The sequence below is a fragment of the Lolium rigidum genome, chromosome 1, assembly GCF_022539505.1.
Source record: "Lolium rigidum isolate FL_2022 chromosome 1, APGP_CSIRO_Lrig_0.1, whole genome shotgun sequence".
Taxonomy (NCBI): domain Eukaryota; kingdom Viridiplantae; phylum Streptophyta; class Magnoliopsida; order Poales; family Poaceae; genus Lolium; species Lolium rigidum.
The window spans coordinates 314609816-314635356 of NC_061508.1; the positions used below are offsets into that span (position 1 = coordinate 314609816).

Here is a 25541-nt window from a genome sequence, read left to right on the forward strand (position 1 = left end):
TTGTGTTGTTCCTCGTTATTCTAGTTCCTAAGAAAGATGGTACATGGCGTATGTGCGTAGATTGTAGAGCTATAAACAATATCACTATTCGATATCGTCACCCTATTCCCCGTTTAGAGGATATGCTAGATGAATTGAGTGGTGCTCGCTGTGTTCTCTAAAATTGATTTGCGTAGTGGTTATCATCAAATTAGGATGAAAGAAGGGGATGAGTGGAAAACAGCCTTTAAAACAAAATTTGGTTTATATGAGTGGTTAGTAATGCCTTTTGGTCTAACTAATGCACCTAGCACTTTCATGCGACTAATGAACCATGTTTTGCGTGAATTTATTGGCAAGTTTGTGGTTGTGTACTTTGATGACATATTAATCTACAGCCGCAATGAATCTGATCATACTATTCATATTCGACATGTTTTGCAAGTGTTGCGTGATAATAAACTCTATGGTAATCTTGAGAAGTGCACATTTTGCAAAGATAAGGTCATATTTCGGGTTATGTTGTCTCTAAGCATGGAGTAGAAGTAGATGTGTCTAAAATTGAAGCTATTCAAAATTGGCCTACTCCCATGAATGTGAGTCAAGTAAGAAGTTTTCATGGTCTAGCTGGGTTTTATAGAAGATTTGTGCCCAACTTTAGTACTATTGCTGCACCTTTGAATGACTTGACTAAAAAGGGTGTTCTTTTTGAGTGGGCCGCAGCCCAAGATCATGCTTTTGATGAACTGAAACGATTGTTAACTTCTGCACCGTTGCTTGCACTTCCTGATTTCAATAAGCAATTTGAGATTGAATGTGATGCAAGTGGTATTGGAATTGGTGGTGTGTTGATGCAAGAGGGTCGCCCAATTGCATATTTTTCTGAGAAACTGTCTGGTGCTAAGTTGAACTATCCTATCTATGATAAAGAATTGTATGCTTTAATTAGAGTTCTTGAGGTTTGGCAACATTACTTGTGGCCAAAAGAATTTATCATACATTCCGATCATGAAGCTTTGAAATACCCGAAAGCTCGACCTACTTTGCATAAGCGTCTTGCTAAGTGGGTTGAGTTCATTGAATCTTTTCCATACATTATTAAACATAAGAAGAGAAAAGATAATATTGTTGCTGATGCTCTATCTAGGAAGAATATGCTATTAACTCAACTTGATGTTAAAATTCCTGGATTAGAGGTGCTATGTGATTTATATGCTACTGATCATGATTTTGCTGAACCATATCGCTTATGTGCTCTTGGTAAAGCATGGGACAAATATCACATACACGATGGGTTCTTGTTTAGAGCTAACAAACTATGTGTTCCAGAATCGTCTGTGCGTTTGCTCTTATTGCAGGAATCACATGCTGGAGGTTTGATGGGTCACTTTGGGCGTGAGAAGACGCTACTCATGCTTGCTGACCACTTTTATTGGCCAAAGATGAGGCGGGACGTGGACAGGTATGTGAAGAGGTGCATTACTTGCAACAAGTCCAAGTCCAAGCTGAAGCCTCACGGTTTGTATACTCCATTACCGGCACCTACTACACCTTGGAAAGATATTAGTATGGATTTTGTGTTGGGTTTGCCGCGTACTAAGAGAGGCCATGATTCTATATTTGTGGTAGTGGACAGATTTTCTAAAATGTCACACTTTATTGCCTGCCACAAAAGCGATGATGCGTCGCATATTGCTAACCTGTTTTTCAGGGAGGTTGTGCGACTACATGGAGTCCCGAAGACAATTGTTTCTGATCGTGACGTAAAGTTTATGAGCTACTTCTGGAAGACGCTGTGGAGAAAGCTGGGGACAAAGCTGCTGTTCAAGCACTACTTGTCATCCCCAAACTGATGGTCAAACCGAGGTGGTGAATCGAACATTGTCACAACTATTGAGATCCATGATCAAGAAGAACCTGAAGGAGTGGGAAGATTGTTTGCCGCATGTGGAGTTTGCTTATAACAGGGCGGTACACTCTACCACGGAGCTGTGTCCTTTTGAGGTGGTGTATGGTTTCAAACCCATTACTCCACTTGACTTGTTGCCTTTGCCCATACACGAGAGAGTTAATATGGAGGCATCCAAGAGGGCAGATTTTGTGCGTAAGATCCATGTGAAGACTAAAGAGTTGATCGAGAAGAAAGGCAAGAGCAATGCCGCAAGGATGAACAAGAAGCGCAAAGAGATGTTGTTCAAGCCTCGGTGATATGGTCTCGGGTACATTTTCGCAAGGATAGGTTCCCGAAGCTACGGAAGTCCAAGTTGAAGCCTCGTGGTGCCTGGTCCTTACAAAGTGCTTGCCAAGATCAATGATAATGCATACTCGATAGATCTTCCAGTTGATGAGTTTGGTGTCAGTAATTCTTTCAATGTGGCTGATTTGACACCATATGATGGAGAAGACCTTGGAGCGTCGGGGTCGACGCCTTTTGAAGTGGGGGGAGATGATGAGGACATCCCTACCTCACTACTACCTCCGTCATTGCAAGCTGGAGATGAACCTACTGTGAAGCTCAAATCCAATGAAGTTCGGATTGGACCAATTACAAGGGCTCGTGCGAAGCTACTTAAACAACAGGTGAACTTGTTTCTAAACGGTACTTTGATTGATGAGAACTTTATACTGCCTAAGTCCTATTACTTATGTATCATCAGGTATCAAGAGGAGACGAGCATCGCACGAGGAGATGAGCAGCTGGACATGAAGACGGACGTCAAGATGGCCGTGAAGATGGACGTGGAGCTGGACATGAAGATATCTCATGAACGCGCGAGGGAGGAGCGGGAGGCATGCGCGAGAGGAGAAGACGACGTCCAGGCCGGTCCAGAACCCGGTCAGACCGGCCCCCAGACCGGACCGCCCGGTCCCTGGCCCGGTCGATCGGGCGGCAACCGGCCGCCAACCGGATTTTGACGCTCGTACCGGACGAAAACCGGAAACCTCGCAGTTTCCCGGTTTCCGCCCGGTTGACCGGACCCACGACCGGACCACCCGGTCCACAGCCCGGTTGACCGGATTCCAGACAGGACGCGTCCGAGTCTGTCTCGACCAGATCTATTCTGGGTCGGTTTTCTTTGTATCTTTTCGACCAGAACTTGTCCCGGACGCCTATATAAGTGCCCAGGACGCTCCCCTAGCTGCTTTAGACCACGTTTAAGATAAACCCTAGTTCTTAGTTGTTTGCTCTGCAAAACTATTGAATTCCCTACACCATATTGCTTGATATTGTGTAGATCCTGATAAAGTCTTGTGTGATATGTTGTTCCATTGGGAATTAGACGATTGCAACTTACCACTTCGTGGTCGGCGGCTACGTGCGCAAGTGTGTGGAGTTGCGAATATCTTGCAGGGTTGAGAGCTGTTGCATTGGCGACAGGGACCAATCGAGAGATCTCGTTGCGTCATACAAGTTATCATTCACTACATCGTCGTGTTCCTCCGCTGCTATCACCCCGTGATCATCATCACCACCGTTGCTTACTGAGAAGATCGGGCCGCCCCATATCAGTGACCACGTTCCCGCGATGGTTGGCAACCTCAGCTTCCTTCCCGCATGGTGGGCGAGAACGGCAGGCTTCCCGTGCTGCTGGGCGAGCATGGTGTGGCGTTCGCATGATACTGGACGAGAATGGTGGGGTTCTCATGTTGGTGTGAAGGTGTTCGCGGGTGGCGTTGCCATTGGGGAAGAAGGTAATGCCGTGGGGGAAAAAAATTCGCACCAGATTAGCTTCTCAATTATGGCGCATGCATGCTTAGCGAGGAGAGAGACTGCACCATGGGAAGAAAAAGAATCCAACCAACGCCGAGAGAATTAAGGCATCATTGCCGTATTCTATAAGTTCAGAATTAATGCTGGGAACAAGCTGACACGCAACACATCACATTAACTCGAGAGGACAACCTGCCCCTATTAGTTTACAAATTAACATTGATTAAAAAATTGATGCTTCATCTAATTGGTTCTTCTAATTCAGAGCTTATCCAACAATAATTTGGTCATGAACAATAGGATTATTTTTTGGTAAGTAAATATTTTTTCTCAAGTATGAACAGAACAATGCATGTAACAATTGATGCTTCTAATTCAGAGCTTATCCAACAATACAGTAATCATGCTGCTAAACCCACATGCTTAATTAACTCATGTGTGTCAGACGTGTGCACCATGCATGCACTCATCGATTGCCATCATTGCAACATGCATGCAAGATTAACTCATGTGTGTCAGTGCGTTGCTTTTACTGATGGATCAGCCAACATGCATGCACTTACTCCCAAAACACTGACTGTGCATTAATTACCAAAACACTGACTGTGCATTAATTACATGCTATGTATGTCAGCTCGTATTCAAGTAGTATGAAAGAGGTAAAGCCACCGTATTATTCACCTGCTATATTAAATCCGAATCACAAACAACACTTCAAGGCTCCTGATACCGAGCTCGCGCGTTGCCAGGTTCTAAACGTCCGCGTCGGACCGCTGACTGGTTAACATCTACTTCTTTGGTTTCAAATTAATTGACACATGTTTACCTATGTATAGATGTATCTAAATAACTTTTTATATGTAAATACATTCCAGACAGAGATACACCAACTATAGAACAGGGGGAATACATCCCCTGCAATCTCCACGGGGCAAACACATTTGACCGTTTTCAGGTCTCACTTTCTCTCTTTTTTTTACAGAAAACAACGCTTTATTGATTAAATAATATTAATAAAATAATCTTGGACACACTCCGCATGGAATAAAAATATTTACGAGGCAACACTAGATGGTGGCATATGCGAAATGTATACATGATCTTTGAAGTTTATTGTGTGATAGTCATTTATAATTGCATCATACGGAGTAGGTGAGATTTCAAATATGTTTTATAATAATTTCGGGGATTTTCCACAAATTTTGCGTTCTTGTCTTTAGACTATGCAGGACAGAAGACCCTTATTTTACTTATTTTTAAGTTTCTAGAACCTTCTGGATATTAAATGGGCCCCACCTTTTCTACATCAGTTTTTTTTGTAAAATTCAATGAAGTGAAAAGAAGTGCTAGTGGATCAACAAGCCGGCCAAGAGGGCCCATGGCGTGGCCCACCAGGCATCTCGCTGGCTGGTTTTCCTTGCTGTTCACGCACAGGGGGTTGTCTTGACCTAAAATGATCAATATACATGCTGCAAATCACGGAGTCGCGAGGAGGCAGCCACGAAACAAAGAAACACAGAAATAGAAGTAGACTTCCGACGATTGGGGGGGGGGGTGGCTCTGAAGTCAAGTCACCCCCGGTTGCTCCTCGACCTTCATCAACATCATCACCATCATTGCCATAAATAAGGGGGACTAGTCCACTCCTACGTTATCTCTATGTACTTCACTAATTAGAGCCAAATGAGCTACCCTACATGAATGTGGTCATATTTGTATTACCCCTACATCACCTCCTCAACCACCACCCTCATCTCCTTAGTTGTATCCATCTTTCCCCAATTCCTTCATCTCCATCCAGCTTGTGGGTCTTCATGTCCTCCCTCCCGGGCAGCAACCTCCTTCCATGTTGTCACCGTTTTACCGAATGACTCCTTGTAGGAAATCGCTCAACCTTTCCAGTCACTCCTTCTATGCCTTTCTCATAGACAAACTCCTTCTTGAAAGCACCGTCGATCTTGGATTAGGGTTCCTTCCCCTTTCAGTATCATCACTGTATTCTTCATTAATGTCATACTCACAGGGTCTCAAATTTTGGAGTGAAGGAGTCGTTATGCACTTAATGATAGACTTCTGACACTTCATATGCTCTAGAAATTGTGTATTTCGTTACACGTAATTATTCATTATCTTAACTCCCTAAATCTTTGTTTGCAGATATTTAATGGTGCCAAGAAAAAATACATATACGAATGTATTATGATTCACCAAGAAAGGTATAAATACATGAGTGGAATAACAAGAAACTATTTGTTTGCTCCGACTTGTGGCAAAAGCCACCAAGAAAAGGTTTTGTTAAACAACCCAAATTTGAAACATTTTCTTTGTGAAAACTACAGTTTTGATGAAGCAGTTGAAATGTATCCTTAATGAGAAATATGAAAACTATATGCTAAACTTGTAACTTTATATGAATGAGCAAATTTTTATTTTAATGTATACAATATAAAATAATGTATATAAATGGAACATCTAATTATGACTTGTTAAGATATGATGAGGTAAAAAAGTTCTATATAAATAGACAGATGATTATATTCTTTAACCCGGTCCTAAGAGCATGAGAGTCTTGGATCAAATTGTGCATACGTATGCAAACATGATCTACTTCTAAGTTTGTTTCGTAATAAATATAGAAGGTCATGTGAAGAAAATTCAGGTAATTTACATAGACCCGTACTTTTATAAACAAATCTACGCAAAATACACTTGCTGAGATTAGGCTGATGGGAGATAATTATATGCTATGAAAACATATTGCTCGATTCTGTATGTGGAGATGACCAACAATCTCAATATTAAACATTTTTCAAGAATACACCCCAAACAAAATATAATTTTGCGGATTTTTAATCACGATTGTCGTAGTAGGGTAAATGAACTCCCCTTTAGTTTTAGTCCAAGTAATGTTAAGAGGGTACAAATGATGTAACTATTATGTAGGATGAACCAAATTAGATATGGTGTCATTACCTAAAAAGCGTTTGGTGGAAACATTGCATGTATCTCATTTCTTGATAGAGATTAGAACCGTTAGAACTGATTATTCTCTCATTTGAGGTGAATTGGGCACATACATATATAGACGTTCGAGTGTGTCGGGATTGTGTTTCCGAAAGAAAGAAATAAATTTTTTTGGGGAGATAAAAAAAAGGTTTATACGTGCTCGAAACGGAAAGAAGCTGCTGATGTAGACAATTGGGCGTTGGGTAATCAAGTATAGATAATCAGCGTGCTTATTAGCGTCAACAATGCACTAGTAGTAGTTGCCCGGGCCTGATCTTCATCAACCTTCTCGTTCGCCTTTCCCCTCTCCCCTCTCGATCGCCCCATACCCTCTTCCCTCATCACCAACCCAACCGTTGCTCAGTTCGTCACGCGTCTCCCTTTGCAACAGTTTGGGTAGGAATCGGCGTGTCAGAATTAACAAACCGACATTTGATCTCATCTGATTCGTCCCCGGATGCGGAGTGCCCACTCCGTCATCCTCCACATCGGGAATCCACGTCCCTCTCCCTGTCCTCCTCTGCTCCCGCGCCAAAATATATACTCCCTCCGCCCTCCATCGCCTCCCTCAACTTCCTTCGCCGCGCCGCGTTCCTTCTCCTCCGTCGACCACGAGCGCGCAGGAAGAGAGTAGGTTAATGGCGGAGGCCGAACTGAACTCGTCAAACTAAATTACTACACCCCCCTTGCTGAACCTACTACCGCCAAGCGGGGTAGCCGGCACGCCAAGATTGCTTGCTGGCGGACTCACTCTTCTTCTTGGCACTTCTCACATGCAGGCCTTGGCTTTGGATTCTAGAAAGGCGGACGGAGCCTAGTGACCGGCTGGTTCCAAGAAAGAAGGGCAGTTACGATGGATGGCGCAGCGGAGCCGGCGCCGGCGGCGGCCGGCAAGTTGGAGAAGAGCTACTTCGACGTGCTGGGGATCTGCTGCCCGTCCGAGGTGCCGCTCGTGGAGAAGCTCCTCGAGCCGCTCCCCGGCGTGCACAAGGTGTCCGTCGTCGTGCCCTCCAGGACCGTCATCGTCCTCCACGACGCCTCCGCCATCTCCACCGCGCAAATCGGTAACGGCCCTGGCTGGCTCGGTCTCCCCCCGCCCGTTGCTTTCCCTCCGGATTTCCCTCCCAGACGCGGTTCTCGTGGGCATCTGAATCAAAAAGTGTTGTCTACTTGCTCTGTTTCTTGATCTTCAGTTCTCCTCCACCAGTTGCTGATATCTGGTGGTGGTGAAATCTTTGTCCGGTTGTTACTTCCTCTGTGTTCTTCAGGTGGATTTGCTTTCGCTATATTGATCAACTTTTCGTTCGTGTAACAATCGTCCGTGCTCTGAACTTGGTTTTCCACCGGAATAGGACAGTAATCCTTCGTGCTATGAAGTCTGAATTATTGACCGTACGGGGACAGTAGTATTCGTTTCTTTGGACTAGAACGACGACCGGGGTCTCGCTGCTCCCCGGATAAATCCAGAGTCTCTGTCGACAGGAACGCGCTGCCTGCCTGCCGCCGCTCATTAATTGCTGATGCTGCCGTGAACAGAATCGCCGTCGTTGCCTGCTGCTGATGTTCTTTGGGTTTTAGCTCTAATTTTTTAATAAATTAATTACTCCAAGCGATCAGAAGAATTTTTCGATCCACGGCAAGCAGTATCTTTTCTTTTGTCCTCTGCCCTTTCTGGATTGTTTATACTCCTTCCTTTCCTGTTCTTTGTTATTTCTGAATTTTGTTAGTTCTATTTCTGAATTTTGTTAGTTTTATTTCTGAACTTTGTTCTTCCTCCTCAAATGAAATGTTTATCCAGAACTTCAACGTTAATTTCAGCGTGAGAAACCGCCGGAATTTCAGCATGAAAAACCGAAGTGACCTAAATGATTGATCCCCGCTGTCCTTTTTTCAGTCAAGGCGCTGAACCAGGCGAGGCTGGAGGCGTCGGTGCGGGCCTACGGCGGCGCAAGCCAGAAGACCACCAACAAGTGGCCGAGCCCGTACGTGCTCATCTGCGGCGCGCTGCTGGTGGTGTCTCTGTTCGAGCACTTCTGGCGGCCGCTCAAGTGGTTCGCGCTGGCGGGTACCGCCGCCGGCCTGCCGCCCATCATCCTCAGGAGCTTCGCCGCCGCCAGGAGGCTCACCCTCGACGTCAACATACTCATGCTCATCGCAGGTACACACTTCAGATCACATCCTTATGATGACGTGCCGTGTGATTCGCACACAACACATATTTTCCATGTGACTGGGCTCCATTTTTTTTCTGTCTTCATAGAACTATAGCGTGTAGCAATTAAGTACAATATTTAACTAATTAATGAATGATTTTCCTTAAATTAGTAAATCTTTGGGACCACCCATACAGGATAGCTACACTCCTTTTTTTTCTTCTTAAAAAGGCTAACCAGTTGCAGAGCTTCTTGACGAACTCTGTGGCACTAATCTGTTAAATTCTGTTACATGAGGGAACTCTTACTAATTCCGGTGAGATTTTGTTTTTACATCCCAATAAATTAAAAAAAAATAGCTAGAACGTCAGAAACGATAAATAAGTATAAGTGTTTCCAAAAGTCCACTTTGTGTCACAATCTTTCTGAATTTTTTTATAAAACGCTGACATAGCACGAGCTAGCACTTTGTGAGTAAACATTCAACCACAGAATGAAATTATTGGAGTGTGCCAAAAGGGCCGCCCAAAAAACTGGGTTAAGACAAGTTGTTTTCATATGACCAATATGCATGGTGGGTGCTTAATTTGTGGAAGCGCAGAACCGATCCAGGCCCTTAAAAGATGATAAAAGTTTATGTCTCATTTGCTTAAACTCCTCCCTTCATTTTTGCCCTGATGGACCCCTACTTTCCAGCGCATTAAAGTCGAGATGTTGCTGTGATGCTTATATTTGTGCTAAATGATCAGAAATGTGCTTCCTTTCCTCCATGTGACGATATTGCCCTCTCAGATGTGGTATCGGATTCCACTTTGATTAGCAACACGTCGCTCGAATCATTCTTTCTAGAGTTTTTGGGTTTTGTGCTGTCAAGATAGCTCCGTTTCATGAAAGAAACAGCATACGGGTGGACCAAGCAAAAAAAAATTTCCCGCTACTATGCCAGAAGACAAATTGTCTGTTCAGATCAGCAGATAAAAATTGTGCCAGAATCTCAAATCTTTTGATGTAGACTCAATTATGAGAGTAGGACAGAAACTGAAGAGGATCTGAGTTTCTGTTTGTAGTAGTGATAATATAAAAGGAAAGTTAAAGGAAATCCTACGGTCTGAATCTATAGTAGTCACTTTCGCGTAAAAAAAACATGTGTTATATATAGTCCTCAGTTCATTTAGTTATCTGTATAGACCTTTTGGCAGTATCTCCTCATCTAGGAGGACTGCTATCTTGTCATTATCGCATATTTACAGGCATTTCCGTTTAGATGCTCCGCCATCACATAAATCATGGCATTTTTGGCAGGAGATAGATGGCGGCAACAATTAGCAAGAGCTCACATGTTTACTTGCTTTTTTTGCAGTTGCTGGGGCAATAGCTCTGAAGGACTATTCCGAGGCTGGGTTCATTGTCTTCCTCTTCACCATAGCCGAATGGCTCGAGACCAGGGCAAGCCGCAAGGTCTCTCTCCATCTCTTTCTTAAATTTCTTTCAACTATAAGATCAGAATTTTCACGGCATATTTACGTAAAAAAGAGAAATATTACTAGGTCATTTCATAATCCCACATAGCAGGAAAGGAAAGTACTTTTATCAACATGTCACAGCTAGGAGCATATTTTCATACTAATGCAGCATAACGAGGCATGTTGATTTTGATGTGCACTAGACCCACTGATGGACTTAAGAACAGATTTTGGTCTGCCATTCTAGCGTAGTAGGTTGGAGCGGAGTCAGGTCCATTTTGCTGATTGTAACACCCTTTTAGCATACCCTTGCCTGTCAACTCCCAGCCAAGAGATCAATGAAGTTTATATCTAGTGGACTAGAACATGCATATACACTCATACTTAGGTGTAAAGCAGATTAAGGAAATAAGCCAGAGAAGCAAAAATAATGATTTAGGAAAGCAGATGATTAGAATGCACTACTGAAAGTATTCTCTCCTAAAAAAGCAACACACTAACCAATACCTATGTCTATATGGGCTATAGTTTCTTCTGGCTACTTTGTCTAAGAAGCAATATGATCAAATAATCCTTTGACGTGTAGGCCACTGCTGGAATGTCGGCACTTATGAGCATGGCACCACAAAATGCTATTCTGGCAGAGACTGGGCAAATAGTTGCTTGCCAGGATGTGAAGATCAATACAACAATAGCTGTCAAGGCAGGGGAGGTAGTGCCGATCGATGGTGTTGTCGTCGATGGACGGAGTGAGATTGATGAGAGCACTCTCACCGGGGAGTCATTCCCGGTGTCCAAGCAGGCCGGCTCCCAGGTCTGGGCTGGTACCCTCAACATAGATGGTAATACACACTACATAGACACCGGAATTAACATTACCGTGATGCCTAAAATACAACGCAGGTCGCTGATCTTCCGTTCATTCTGTATTGGTGATATGTCAGGTTACATTGCGGTGAGGACAACTGCTATGGCTGACAACTCTGCAGTGGCGAAAATGGCAAGGCTCGTCGAAGAAGCCCAGAACAGTAGATCAAGTACTCAAAGGCTGATTGATACGTGTGCTAAGTATTACACGCCTGGTAATCTAAATAGACAAGACTAGGCTAACAGTAAAAATTCAGACATTGAAATTTTTGGATCAGGATTTTTTTCTTACTGTTATCTTTGATTGCACCTTGCAGCTGTTGTTATCATGTCTGGAGCAGTAGCGCTGATCCCTGTAATAGTCAGAGCACGCAACCTCAAACACTGGTTCGAATTGGCCCTAGTCCTCCTTGTGAGTGCTTGCCCATGCGCTCTAGTGCTGTCAACGCCCGTTGCCACCTTCTGTGCTCTACTGAGGGCCGCGAGGACAGGTCTTCTCATCAAAGGAGGGGATGTCCTTGAATCCTTGGCCAGTATCAAAGTTGTCGCCTTCGACAAAACTGGTACAATTACTAGAGGAGAGTTCTCTGTCGAGGAGTTTCGGACAGCTGACGAGCGTGTTCCGAAGCAACAACTTCTTTACTGGTGAGTGCTGTTTCCTTGTTGATATCACACTGCATGTGCTTTGATCTTCTTGTAGTGTCTTTATTTAATTTCCTGGCTGTTGCAGGGTCTCAAGTATGGAGAGCAAATCAAGCCACCCAATGGCATCGGCTCTTGTTGATTATGCTCATTTTAACTCCGTGGAGGCAAAATCGGAAAATGTCACCGAATTTCAAATCTATCCTGGTGAGGGGATTTATGGTGAAATTGATGGAGTAGGAGTATATGTTGGGAACAGAAGGATATTGTCAAGGGCTTCATGTCAAACAGGTTGGTTAAATGTCGCATCATCATTTTCAAAGTATGTTAGTATGTCGGTGACATTCTGCTGCCAGTTAACATGAAGTTACTGTAATAAAAAGTGGTTCTGCTTCATGAGCTTTGACAGTACTTGTCATTTTGGCTGCATGTTTTGCTTCATTCTTCCATTTCGTTTGATCAAAAGTTCGAAACATGATTTCTGTTTGAATATGCCTTTAAATGATCGTGTGCATTTTTCCTGTTTGTGCTCTAGTTCCAGACATAAAAGATATGAAAGGAGTTACCATTGGATACGTGGCCTGCAACAACGAATTGATTGGAGTATTCAGTCTTTCGGATTCTTGCCGAACTGGATCAGCTGAAGCCATCAAGGAGTTGAGATCACTGGGCATCAAATCCGTGATGCTAACTGGTGATAGTAACGCCGCAGCCACATTCGCACAAAACCAGGTAAACGATTTTTCAGAAAATGTGTTCATCTTGTTGCTGTGTCTAGTGAATTCAAGTACACCGATTCTAATTTAGCTTTTCCACCTTTCTGGCAGCTGGGAAACCTCCTTGCTGAAGTTCACTCTGAACTTCTGCCAGAAGACAAAGTGAGAATTGTCGATGAACTGAAGGAAAAAGATGGCCCTACACTGATGATTGGCGATGGCATGAATGATGCCCCGGCATTGGCTAAAGCTGATGTTGGAGTCTCCATGGGTGTATCTGGTTCAGCTGTCGCAATGGAGACGAGCCACATTACTCTGATGTCGAATGACATCCGCAGGATTCCCAAGGCTATCAAGTTGGCAAGGAGGACACACCGAACTATTATCATGAACATTGTCTTCTCGGTGGTTACAAAGCTTGCAATCGTTGCCCTTGCATTTGCCGGGCATCCACTTATTTGGGCAGCAGTCCTTGCTGACGTCGGTACATGCTTGCTGGTGATCATGTACAGCATGCTGTTGCTGAGAGAGAAAGGCAGTGGAAAGGTGGCAAAGAAATGTTCGTCTCATCATGGGTCTCATTCAAAGAAGCATGGCACTTCCCACCACTGCTCAGCTGGTCATCACCATGAGCAGAAATCAACCGGAAGTTGTGTAGATTCATCTGCCGGTAAGCATGCTTGCCATGATCATCACCATGAGCATGACCACCACAAAGAGCCAAACAACCTGCATTCCACGGACAAGCATGGTTGCCATGATCATAGCCATGGCCACAACCACTGCAAAGAGTCGAGCAACCAGTTAGTCACAAGCAAGCATGTTTCCCATGGTCATGGCCATAACCACTGCAAAGAGCCGAGTAACCTGGACACCGCCGCGCACAAGCATGATTGCCATGAGCATGAACATAGCCACCGTGAAGAACCAAGTAGCTCACATTCTACCAACAAGCTTGCTTGCCATGGCCATGCACATAGCCACTGCGAAGAATCCAACGGTTCTTCTATTGATGAGTATGCTTGCCATGATCACAAGCACTGTGAAGAGCCAATCAGCTTGCTTTGTGCCACTGAGCATGCTTGCCATGACCATGAGCATGAGCATGACCAGGACCACGAGCATCATTGTTGTGATGAACAGAAAACGTTGCACACAGCAGATGAGCACTCCTGCCATGACCATAAGCATGACGACAATTCAATCCAGGAGCACTCAATATCGATCGAGATTACATCGCCTGGTCACCATGAGCAGAAAAGCCAATGCGGACGCCACAGCGAACACAAAGATGAAGGGTGTGGACATCACCCAAAAGCAAATGATCACATTCCAGCTGTGACCGAATGCAGCAAGGGAAACTGTCAGAGCACAATGAGCAGCAGGAGTTGCGAAAGCAAAGGTAAAGAAATTTGTCCAAGCTGGCAAGTTGGTCGCACCGGAGTGGTCCGCCGGTGTTGCAGGACTAGGGTGCGCAGCTGCTGCAGCAACAGCATGTTGAAGCTGCCTGAGATTATAGTAGAGTAGGAGGGGAAGTGCATATCATATCTTGGCAACCAAAATGAGTAAATCTTCCATTATCTAAAAAATCAGCTACCGAAGTCGCCTCGTTGGCGCATATAGCTAGATGACCGTGGCTGACACAAGGTGTTTGATCTGGTTTAGTTTTGCTTTGCTGCTGAAGAAATGGTGTAGAGGTCTGAATTTTGATGAAGCAGGTATCTTGTCTATCTGAAAGGGTGCTGCTATTGTTGTTTGTCCCTGGTGATTTTGCATCTTTTCAAAGAATTTGAGAAGGCGCTAAACGGAGTAGCTCATAATATCAGCGTGCTTGTATATTTACAGAAGGTGGTGGATAAAATCAGTTGATAATTGCATACTAGGTTTTCTCTGTTTGGTAGAAGTTGTAATTTTACTCAACTTCTGTGGACGAAATACCTTTAACTAAGTTCAGTTATGAGGTGTTCTGTGAATTGCACATATAATTTTGCTGCTCAGGTTATGCAATGGTGTACCCATTAATGTGAGCTAGTACATGTAGCTTAGTTAAACTTTAGCTTCTAGGGTTGTAATCGGCCCTAAAATGCTACAGAAGAATAAACTCTAGCAATTTAGAGCCAAGATATATTCTCATACATACAGCGAGATGTTGCTCCAAAGACCATTTGGTGATGCAAATGTCTTACTCCCTCCGTACACAAAAATATGTCTCAACCTTTTCTGAATTTACATGTATCTACACACTAAAGTATGCCTATAATTACAAAAATAGAGTTTCAGCAAAATATGGTGACACAGGAAAACCATATCTTTTTTCTAAATATTCGGCACATATCAATAAACCATTAGTGTGCACCCAAAGAATCATTGTTCCTTGGGTAGTTAATGAAGACGAATGTACAAAATATCAACTCTTGACAAAATAGAATATTCCTTTCATCGCTAGACGAATACTTGTTCTTGTTGTGGGAGGCGCCAAAGTTGATCATACCAGGACAAGCAATCACAACACGACACCAAGATTTTGTAATGCATTTCATTGATCAACCACTACATAACATCTGTGTACCTAGAATTGACCATTAATCATGAGTTGTGCTGCTACTCCTTGACTTCACATGACTCCACCTACAAGTGTAGTCCCTTCCTTGCTTCATCACATTCAATGCTCATACGAGAATTAAGTTCTTCCGCGCTCTTGTTTTGTGCTCCCAATTCTCCGGAGTATCCTTTCAACGCCATCCCCACTTCAACTATAAAGTCACCATATCCGACAATTCTTCTAGTCTATGTGAAAGTGAACAACCCAAATATTAGGTGTCACATATCAGAGTTAACTGGACACATAATTCTTGCTATTGTTACTAACATATCTGAAAACTTGAAGGAATTTCGACGTTGCTTTAAGTCATCTCCAGTTTAATTCACAGTTGTCTCATCCATTTTCGCAGATTGTCCATTATCAACCCTCGTTCATCTAATGCAATCTCGATAGACAGTCACCATTATGAACCTGTTACTTCCCAGCACCGCACAATTAATCTTCACACTTAGTCCTGCAGGCCAGTCCAAACAACGTCTTACTCCCTTTTTCGATGAACTGGAATTCTACTCTCTACCAGCTTACGTCGTAGCCTCTTATCTGCTGAGTGGAATCTTGTGTCGACTCCAGCTCCACCTTCAACATGAATACATGTAGTAGGGTAATCTCTTCAGTGTGCACCATCTTGAAATGACCACGTGCCACATGTCGTAACACATAAACCAATGCGCTATGTGTAGCCACGCCACACAAACCAGGAACCATCAGCACCACGGTCCTATATCTCGTCACCGATCTCATCATCCTTTTCAGTTTCGACACCGATCTCTAGGTAAATTTGCCGGACTATATAGGCTACTCGCCTTATGTGTGAGATCTAGCCGGATTTATCCGACTGCAACCATGATCCACCTTGTGTCGTATCAACTTAGCACATCACCGTACATTGTTCAACGTCATGTGGATACATCATCTCGCATGCCGCACTATAGGCTACTGCAAGCATTATGAGCACGCAATGTCCTTGATTTCGCCGCTACCTCCAACTATCACCATCTTGCTTCGTGGTACAGACCTCACACACAATCGGCAAATTTTATCCGAAAGAAGACAAACCAATTCTGTGCAAGCCGGTCCATGCACCATTATTTTGTGCTTGCCCTTTAAGTGCTAGACGTACTTCAGCGAGATAGTCACCAGGACCACCTTTTTTTTGTTTCAATCTCACGTGAATGCTTCCAATCTGCTCTCCAAAGCAAGGCTATCAATTTTTTTTCCTTTCTCCTTTTAGAACTACGCTAACAGCCTAACACCCTGGCTCTTACTCTTAACCTTGCACCTGTTCGCACGCAGCACTAAACTAGCCCATCAGTTTTCTTGGCCACCACGCGCCTGGATTGGGCCTCTGCTTGCTAGCCGGACCCTAAACTAGCCCAGCCTGGACCACGACCAAGCTGCACCTGTTTCTGCTTGCAGGATCTTCGTAGACCGCTTCGATTCAGTCCACCGCAGCACGCATCGCTGTACTTTTTTTTTTTTTTTGAAACGGAACGCATCGCTGTAAGTGCCTCTATTTTCCGCTTTAAAAGGAGCTTTCGATGGACTCCGCATACCAACGTCAGCAAATGGGCGCGGCCTAGTAGTGGTTTTATTATTTATTCATCAATGGGCGCGTGCTTTTTTACTCGATTGGTTCGTCGTTCTTTTCTCTCGCCTCTTTCCTCGCTAAAAAGTAGATCTTCACGAAAAAAAAGAGTGTAATGGATCTTCACGTCACATACATTTGAAATGGACCAAAAAAACAGTACTACCATGTGTTGAAGTTCATAAGTTCAGAACCTGAACAACTCTATTGATCTTCAAAAAATTTAACCGAACCCTGTGAACAATATTTGAATATGTGAACATTTTGTTTTTACGCAACGATTAGTTCATTTATGGTGAACCAAATTCGAATGACAAAATTTATCTTATTCTAATGATATTTTATGAAGATATAATTTATTAATTGAAAATAATATTAATAGACAACCGGCCCGCGAACATTTTTTTAAACCGTGAGCAATGTTTTGAACCGCTGCCTCCATTTTCTGAAACCAATGAAAAAATATTTACCTCATGAAATTTTCGTTGTAGGTTAGTAAATTTCGCTGCAAGTGAGATGATGATGTATGTTGCCCTAGATGCTAGCACTTGATGTGCAAAAATAATAAAATTATCATATTTAAAAGTATTGCTTGGAGAGTCAAAAAATTTAAGTAAAAACATTCAGTAGATAGTTGACCAAAAATATATACCATATTAAATAAAAATATTTTAGTGAACCAGTTTGACTAAACAAAGGAAGACCAGGAACCAAAATAATTATAGGCGCTCAAAATATTAAAAAAATACACCTAAATTAATTGAACACAAAAGCTAGGAAGTGAGTGCGCCAAAAGTTGGTGAACTAAAAATCAAAATATAACTTGTGAACCATTTTAATGAGCAAAAAAAAACATCATGAATGGAAAACAAACATTGGGACAAAAATAATGAAAATGAAAAATATGAATGAAACGGAAAAAAAAATAGTAGTTGGTGCACCAAAAGTTTGTGAACTAAAAATCCAAAACTAGTTTGCGATTTTTTTATTGAATAGTAAAAGTCCGTGAACAAATTCGGAAGAAAAAATAAATCCATGAACAAACATAAAATCCAAGAATAAAAAAGTTCATGAACTCAAAAAAAATTCCATGAACATAAAAATGTTGCGAACATAAAAAATCCGTGAACTAATTTATGAAGAACTTAAAAGAGATCATGACAAGAAAAAATCCATGAACCAATTTATGAAGAACAAAAAATATTCATGAAAAAAAGATCATGACCTGAAAAATATTGCGAACAGAAAAATTTCGTAAACAGAAAATGCCTTGAACCAACTTACTAAGAACAGAAAAAGAAGGTGACCAGAAAAATCCCATGAACCAATTTGCGAAGACTAAAAATCGCGAACAAAAAGGTCGTGAATTGATCAAAAAAAGCCGTGAACAAAAAAATATCACGGAACATAAAAATGTCGTGAACTAACTTATGAATAGCAAAAAAAAGGTCGTGACCAGAAAAAGACCGCGAACCAATTTGCGAAGAACAAAAAAAAGTCCATGAGCAGAAGAAGTTCCTGAAAAATGTTCAAATTTAAAATATGTTCAAATTTTAAAAAACATTCAAATATGAAATATGTTCAAAAATATAAATTGATCAGATCTAAAAAAAAGTTTAAAACTGAATAATATTCAAAAAACTTAAAAAATGTTCAAAATCGAAAAAATATTCAGAGTTTTAAATATTCAAAGAAAACAGACCCACCAAAAAGAAAAAACTGGAAGAAAAGGAAAAACCGAGAAAACTGTAAAGAACCGAAAAAATCAGAAGAAACTGAAGAGAAACCTAGAAGTAAACACCAGCGCCCCTAATGGGCCTAGCCCAAACTTAGAATGCCCTCCTAATGGGCCTAGCCCAAACTTAGAATGCCCTGTGCGGCGCCCCAGATAGGGCCCCAATGGGCGGATAATAGGATTCTCGGGTGCCCTTATTTTCCGCTTTAAGCGGAGCTTCCGATGGGCTCCGCAATCCCACGTCAGCAAATGGGCGCGGCCCAGTAGTGGTTCCATCGTTTATCCATCAATGGGTGCGTGCTTTTTTACTCGATTGCTTCGTAGTTCTTTTCTCTCGCCTCGTTCCTCGCTAGAAAATAGATCTTCACGAAAAAGAAGAGTGTAATAGATCTTCACGTCACGTCATTTGAAATGGACCAAAAAAACAGTACTACTATGTGTTGAAGTTCATAAGTTCAGAACCTGAAAAAAATTAACCGAACCATGTGAACAATATTTGAATATGTGAACATATTATTATTATCCAACGATTTGTTCATTTATGGTGAACAATTTTGAATGACAAAATTTATCTTATTCTAACCGTATTTTATGAAGCTATAATTTATTAATTCAAAATAATACTAATAGACAACCGGCCCATGTGAACATTTTTTTTGAAACCGTGAGCAATGTTTTGAACCGCTGCCTCCATTTGCTGAAACAAATGAAAAAATTATTTACCTCATGAAATTTTCGTTGTAGGTTAGTGACGAGGGATCACCTCGCCAATGCCTACGAATTGTAGACTTGGGTTTCGGAAAAGAGTGATGATGGAGATTCCGGAAACGAGATTGGGCACACGATATACCCAGCTTCGTGCCCCTCGAAGGAGGATCCCTACATCTGCTAGCAATCTAGTATATGATCACAAGAATGTTTACAAGGGTCACCCGTAGGCGGAGCTATGTTGTCTATCTGTCTTCCCCCTCTATCGGGTGCCCTGGCTAGCTTTATATATGCAACCAGCCTAGGGTTTTACAAGAGTCGTAATCGACAACTTCTTCGGGTTTCCTTCTTGGGACTTCTCCATATTGGGCCGAGCCAGGTATACTAATAATGGGTACCCAAAGGGTATGCCATGTCAGTAGCCCCCGAGTGTCTAGAGAAGTCGAAGACTTGCGTAGAGACTCCAACCATAATCATCTCTGAAGTCGAAGAAATACAAGGCGAGACCATTGATCCGGAAATACACCAGGCCAATGTCGTAGATCATGTGTAGCATAGATGATGTTGACGATTCTCGAAGTTATTTTTCTATCGGGTGTGTGATCAGCGCTCCCGATGGGAGTAGCCCCCGAGTCTATGAGCAGGTGCTTGCACCTGGGCATAGACTCAAGTTGTGCTACTCGATGAAGAACTTGATTATATTTCTGGGCGCAGTGCCTCTTTTTATCGACTCCTGCTGGAGAACTTGATAAAATCCATGCGCTCCCGGTGGGAGTAGGTTCTACTCGAGTCGCAGAGTCGAGTTGAGTCTATCAACCTTTATATATTTACCTGCAAGACAAAACACGAAACTCGGGTTGAACAAACTAGTTTGCTATCTTATCTATTTTGATATATTTCTTTATAAACCCGATGCTTTGGGTAAACAACTTTGTTATATTTATTCGACTCGCGGGATCGAATGAAATCTCCATGCTTTGTCTCTTTTTCAAATTCTTCGAGTCCAAGAAGACGCTATATTTTTTTTGACAACTATATTGTACAGGAATATTGGTAAATGCGGTTGGTTCATCTGACAGATCAGGTACCAGTTAATTGCTCTAGTGCCAAATCTGGATAAACCTACTTCAAACTCGCGTCCCCGGACACGAATTCGGGATACCGGCGTAATTCAGAACATTCCGCTTTAGGACTTACCGAAACTAAATTTCAGCAAAATTATCGGATCCATATCGCGTTCGCCGGGATTTTTCTTCATATCTGTTGATGTGGATAGAGTGGAAGGGCGCATTCGGGTGCGATGCCATGCCACACAGGATGGATCCTGGGGTCTTACCTTCATGACCTTTTTACGAGTCACTGCATTCAGAGTTTTTACCGCGGCAGACGCGCTCCGAGAATATATTGTCTAGCGTCTTGTTCGGCCGATGTAATGACCCATTTTGTCGAGCTTTTCTATATTGTCATCGGGCGTGATGCAGTAGCCAAATTTATCACATCCTTCTATATTTTCGTCGGGTATGCCGCCGATTCTTGTGATGGGAAGAAATGACGAGTCAAGGACCTGAAGATTTTTCCCTCTATCTGTCTTTTTTTGGTTCCTGCTTGAAGAAAATTTCATCGGGTTCTCTCTTGAATAAAATTTTGTCAGGTTCCTCCTTGAAGAAATTTTTGTCGGGTTCTCTCTTGAATATAATTTTGTTGGATTCCTCCTTGAAGAAATTTTTGTCGAGTTCCTACTTGAAGAAAATGTCATCGAGTTCTCTCTTGAAGAAAATTTCGTCAGGCTCTCTCTTGAAGAAAATTTCATCGAGTTTCTCCTTTAAGAAATTTTTGTCGAGTTCTCTCTTGAAGGAAATTTTGTCGAGTTCTCTTTTGAAGAAAATTTCGTCGAGTTCTTGCTTGAAGCAAATTTCGTCGAGTTTCTCCCTGAAGAAAATTTCGTCGGGTTCCTCCTTAAAGAAATTTTCATCGAGTTCCACCTTGAAGAAAAATTCGTCGAGTTCTTCCTTGAAGAAATTTTTCATCGAGTTCCACCTTGAAGAAAAATTTCACTGCAAGTGAGATTGAAATCAGAGAAGAACCTGATGATGATGTATGTTGACCTAGATGCTATAGGTATGCACATTAAATCTCTCCATGACACAATCTAGTTTTGAGTTTTCCTGAATCCAAACCATAGGTTAAGATTTCCTTTCAGCACTAGATGTCCAAAAATAAACAATTTTATCATATTTAAAAGTATTACTTGGAGAGTCAAAATATTTAAGTAAAAAATTCAGTAGATAGTTGACGGAAACCATATACGATATTAAATAAAATATTTTAGCGAACCAATTAAACTAAACAAAGAAAGACGAGGAACAAAAATAATTGTAGGCGCTCAAAAAATTAAAAAATGCACCTAAATTAATTGAACACAAAAACTAGGAAGTGAGTGCGCCAAAAGTTGGTGAACTAAAAATCAAAATATAATGGGTGAACCATTTTAATGAGCAAAAAAACATCATGAATGGAAAACAAACATTGGGACAAAAATAATGAAAATGAAAAATATGAATGCAATGAAAAAAATAGTAGTTGGTGCACCAAAAGTTTGTGAACTAAAAATCCAAAAATAGTTTGCAATTTTTTTTATTGAATAGTAAAAGTCTGTGAACAAATTTCGGAAGAAAAAAATGAAACCCGTGAACAAAAAAAGGCCCTGAACTAAAAAATGACCATGAACAGGAAAAATGACATGAACAGAAAAAGCCCGTGAACCAACTTACGAAGAACAGAAAAAGACCATGACTAGAAAAAGGCGAGACCCAATTTGTAAAGAACAAACATAAAATCCAAGAATAAAAAAGTTCATGATCTGAAAAAATCCATGAACAGAAAAATGTTGTGAACATAAAAAATTCCGTGAACTAATTTATGAAGAACATAAAAGAGGTCATGACTAGAAAAAAGCCATGAACCAATTTATGAAGAATAAAAAATATTCATGAACAAAAAAAAGATCATGAACTGAAAAATGTTGCGAACAGAAAAATTTCGTGAACAAAAAAGGCCTTGAACTAACTTACTAAGAACAGAAAAAGAAGGTGACTAGAAAAATACCATGAACCAATTTGCGAAGAATAAAAATTGTGAACAAAAAGAATCGTGAATTGATTAAAAAAGGCCGTGAACAAAAAAATATCATGAAACATAAAAATGTCGTGAACTAACATACGAGGAGCAAAAAAAGGTTGTGACCAAAAAAAGACAGTGAACCAATTAGCGAATAACAAAAAAATTCCATGAGCAGAAGAAGTTCCTGGAAAATATTCAAATTTTCAATATGTTCAAATTTTTTTTAAAATCAAATAAGAAAATTGTTCAAAAATATAAATTGGTCAGATCTAAAAAAAATTAAAAGTGAAAAATATTCAAAAAACTAAAAAAATGTTCAAATCGAAAAAATATTCAGGCTTTTAGAAATTCAAAGAAAACAGACCAACAAAAAACGAAAAAAACTAGAAGAAAAAGGAAAAACCGAGAAAACTGTAGAGAACCGAAAAAAGCAGAAGAAATTGAAGAAAAACCAGGAAGTAAACACCAGCACCCCTAATGGGCCGGGCCCAAACTTAGAATGCCTTGTGCGGCCCCCCAGATAGGGGCCGCAATTGGCGGAGAATAGGATTCGCCGTCCCTGTACGCGCCGAAGCGGCAGCTCCATAGTGCCTCGCTCAAGGCCGCCGCATGCTGCTTCCGTCTCTTTAATTAGATTTTCCAATCTCACCGAGATCCCATCGAAACGAGCCAATTCCAGCAGATTTTGTTCACGAAACTGACCTAAACATGGCAAATGCTCAATATAAACGTTTGGCAAAATGATTTTACTGATTTAACCTTTTAAAGTTGCATTATGGCAAATGCGCTATGCTCAATAGTATAGCGTCTCTTCCAAGGCACGTGGGTCCGGGTAGTCTTTTTGGTAGCGTCTTGGTGGACGGTGCTACAGTACATAGTATAGCGACTAAGGGAAAGACAGTATACTACTCTTTTATAAAGCGATGCCTATACTTGATAAAATAAAATAAGAATCGATGGTCTAGGAATTCAAACCCACGACCTAGTAGTAGTCAGCAAAGGCTTTCAATCACCTCAGCTACTATAGTGTTCTATCAATTATCGATAACCGTTTTATATAAAGAGTAGTGCAAAAAAATTCCCTTGGATGCTACACTATGTACTATAGGACTTGCGTGCCATGCTGGCAAGGTGTGCCACGTCTTTGGGAGAGGCGCTACACTATTGAGCATAGCGTCTTTTCCATAGGCGTTACTTAAAAAGGTTAGATAAGTGAAATAGTTTCTCCGAGAGTTTGTTTTCTGAACTTTTTACATGTTTGGATCATTTTTGTCTAAAACTTCACTCCAGTTGTGCTAGGGGATATTTTCAATGGTCAATTGACTCAAGGTTTTGACTCATAGTGACTTACCAAAAATGGCAGGTCATTTTTCTACAAATTTTCCTGTCCTTTAGTCTATTTTGGACAATGCCAATAAGAATGTTAGTTTCTCTTTATTTGTTTCTATTCCCAAAATTATTTTTAGCTTTGGTATGATTTAATTGATATGTATTAGAGTTGGAAGTGGCAAGGATTTTGAGAAGCTTTGATAGGTTAGGATTTTGTAATTTATTAAGTTGATTATCTATTCCAACTTGATTTGGTTTTTGTATGGATCCAAAGTAATAGTGAGCAGTGCCTAATGTTTATATTGGATTGCTTTTAGTGTATGTGATACTTGGAAAAAATCATATGTTCTACTCTTTGTTTTGGTTCTAGGGTTTACTGTTCTATGATTACTCTTTACGCTAGCGGTGACTATTCTATGGGTATTATTGTTGTCCAATGCAAGTTATTCTATGGTTATTCCTAGCATTGCTCGATGTCATGTTCTATTTGTCCGGTTTTACTAGCTCAACATTTGATCTCTTTCTTTGGCTATTTGCCTTTTTTTACTTCCAGCGAATGGACTTTTTCCCATAGGCGACGGTGCATTCAGCCTGGATGTTTCATCATTTGCTTCACTTCCTATCACCCGGTCGATCATCTGCTCATTTGTACTCTATATACAAACGAGAGACTGGGAAGAGGAGGGAGACCCTTGGGATAACGAGGAAAAGTTAGGAGGCAAGATGGAAGGGTTGGCATAATGGAAGTGGACGTGTGGTTACAAAAAAACATAGCTGGCACTGGACCGATTCCCTAAAAAATATAATAAATGATCCAAAACTAAACATTGATGTCTACATGTAGAAAAGTTTGAAGGGCAGGATGTAGGATGGAAAGGTGCAACACAAAGGGAGGGATGGGGAGACCTAAAAGGGGCAGAATAGCAAGGGCACATACTGGCGTACAGGTGGGCATTTAAGTAAGCACATGGAAGAAGAAGGTGGATGTATCTCGATCCTTGGTCCCCCACTGCAGCAGGATAGCCACGACGCAGTCTTTGTGACGAGGAGACTAGCCTCTCCAACAGAAGTCAAACTGCCTTGCAGCCCATGGGGAGAGCACCCCCCTGGAACCGTTGGATAGGCCGAACAAGAGAGGGCATGATGCCAGCAATAGCAAGATCCAGAGTTAGCAGTTTTCTGCGTGTTGTGGCAAAAAAAGGCAGGGACATGACGAAGAGGAGATGTCGCGTAGTTTTGTTCCTCCAATCGTGAAGCAACCTTCATGATAGAGCCATCCACGGGCTTAACAGAAAATCCACCGCACGTACCCAAAAACTAGGAAGCTAACGGGAAGAGGCGGGAAATAAATCAAATCAAAATCAGCAGCATGAGACAAAGACAAAGAGCACCCGACACTTGATTGGGGAGAGAGATTAGCAAATGGCAACAAGGAAGCCTCGGAATCCAATTAATTATGTACTATTATTTGTTGCGAACTGAATTATGTACTTTTCTTTAGTATATATAAGGTTTCTAATGGTTCATTGGTTCCATATTATTTGCACTTGTATTGTGATCGTTTTTGGTGTATTTTAAGTTAAGGGACAGCCCTTCGACATGCTTCGGGACTTCTCAATTAGCAAAGTGCTGAACAAGCATGGATAGAATATAAATAGGATTGCAATGTCACGCCTAGTTCTATTTAAGTTTTTGTTTTGTTTTGGTATGCTCCTTTTATGCTTTATATTTATCACTCATCACATAGAGCACGAGCATCTAAGTCACACTCATTTATTAAACTTGTTCTATTAGTGGACTAACATTACTCTAGTGCTATATATACAAGCTCGAGGGCGCTCCATTCCGGCACTCACTCCATTCCCCATTACCTGGTCGACCATCTGCTCTCCTCGAGCTCAAGACTATAGCTAGCTAGGTAGAC

At 41.6% G+C, this 25541-nt stretch overlaps 1 protein-coding gene across 2 annotated transcripts; it reads left to right on the forward strand.

Moving 5' to 3' along the window:
• The first annotated feature begins 7052 nt into the window (after positions 1-7052).
• On the forward strand, positions 7053-14540 carry LOC124697888 (cadmium/zinc-transporting ATPase HMA2-like). Of its 2 annotated transcripts, XM_047230420.1 has the most exons (10): positions 7054-7327; positions 7477-7761; positions 8592-8855; positions 10211-10308; positions 10900-11155; positions 11258-11395; positions 11498-11825; positions 11911-12113; positions 12358-12554; positions 12650-14540. In XM_047230420.1, exons 2-10 carry the CDS (start codon positions 7551-7553, stop codon positions 14063-14065), a joined length of 3111 nt encoding a protein of 1036 aa, XP_047086376.1. In that variant the 5' UTR covers positions 7054-7327; positions 7477-7550; the 3' UTR covers positions 14066-14540. The 2 variants fall into 2 exon arrangements, with proteins under 2 accessions (XP_047086382.1, XP_047086376.1); XM_047230426.1 differs by having other exon boundaries at positions 7053-7761.
• Positions 14541-25541: the final 11001 nt, after the last annotated feature.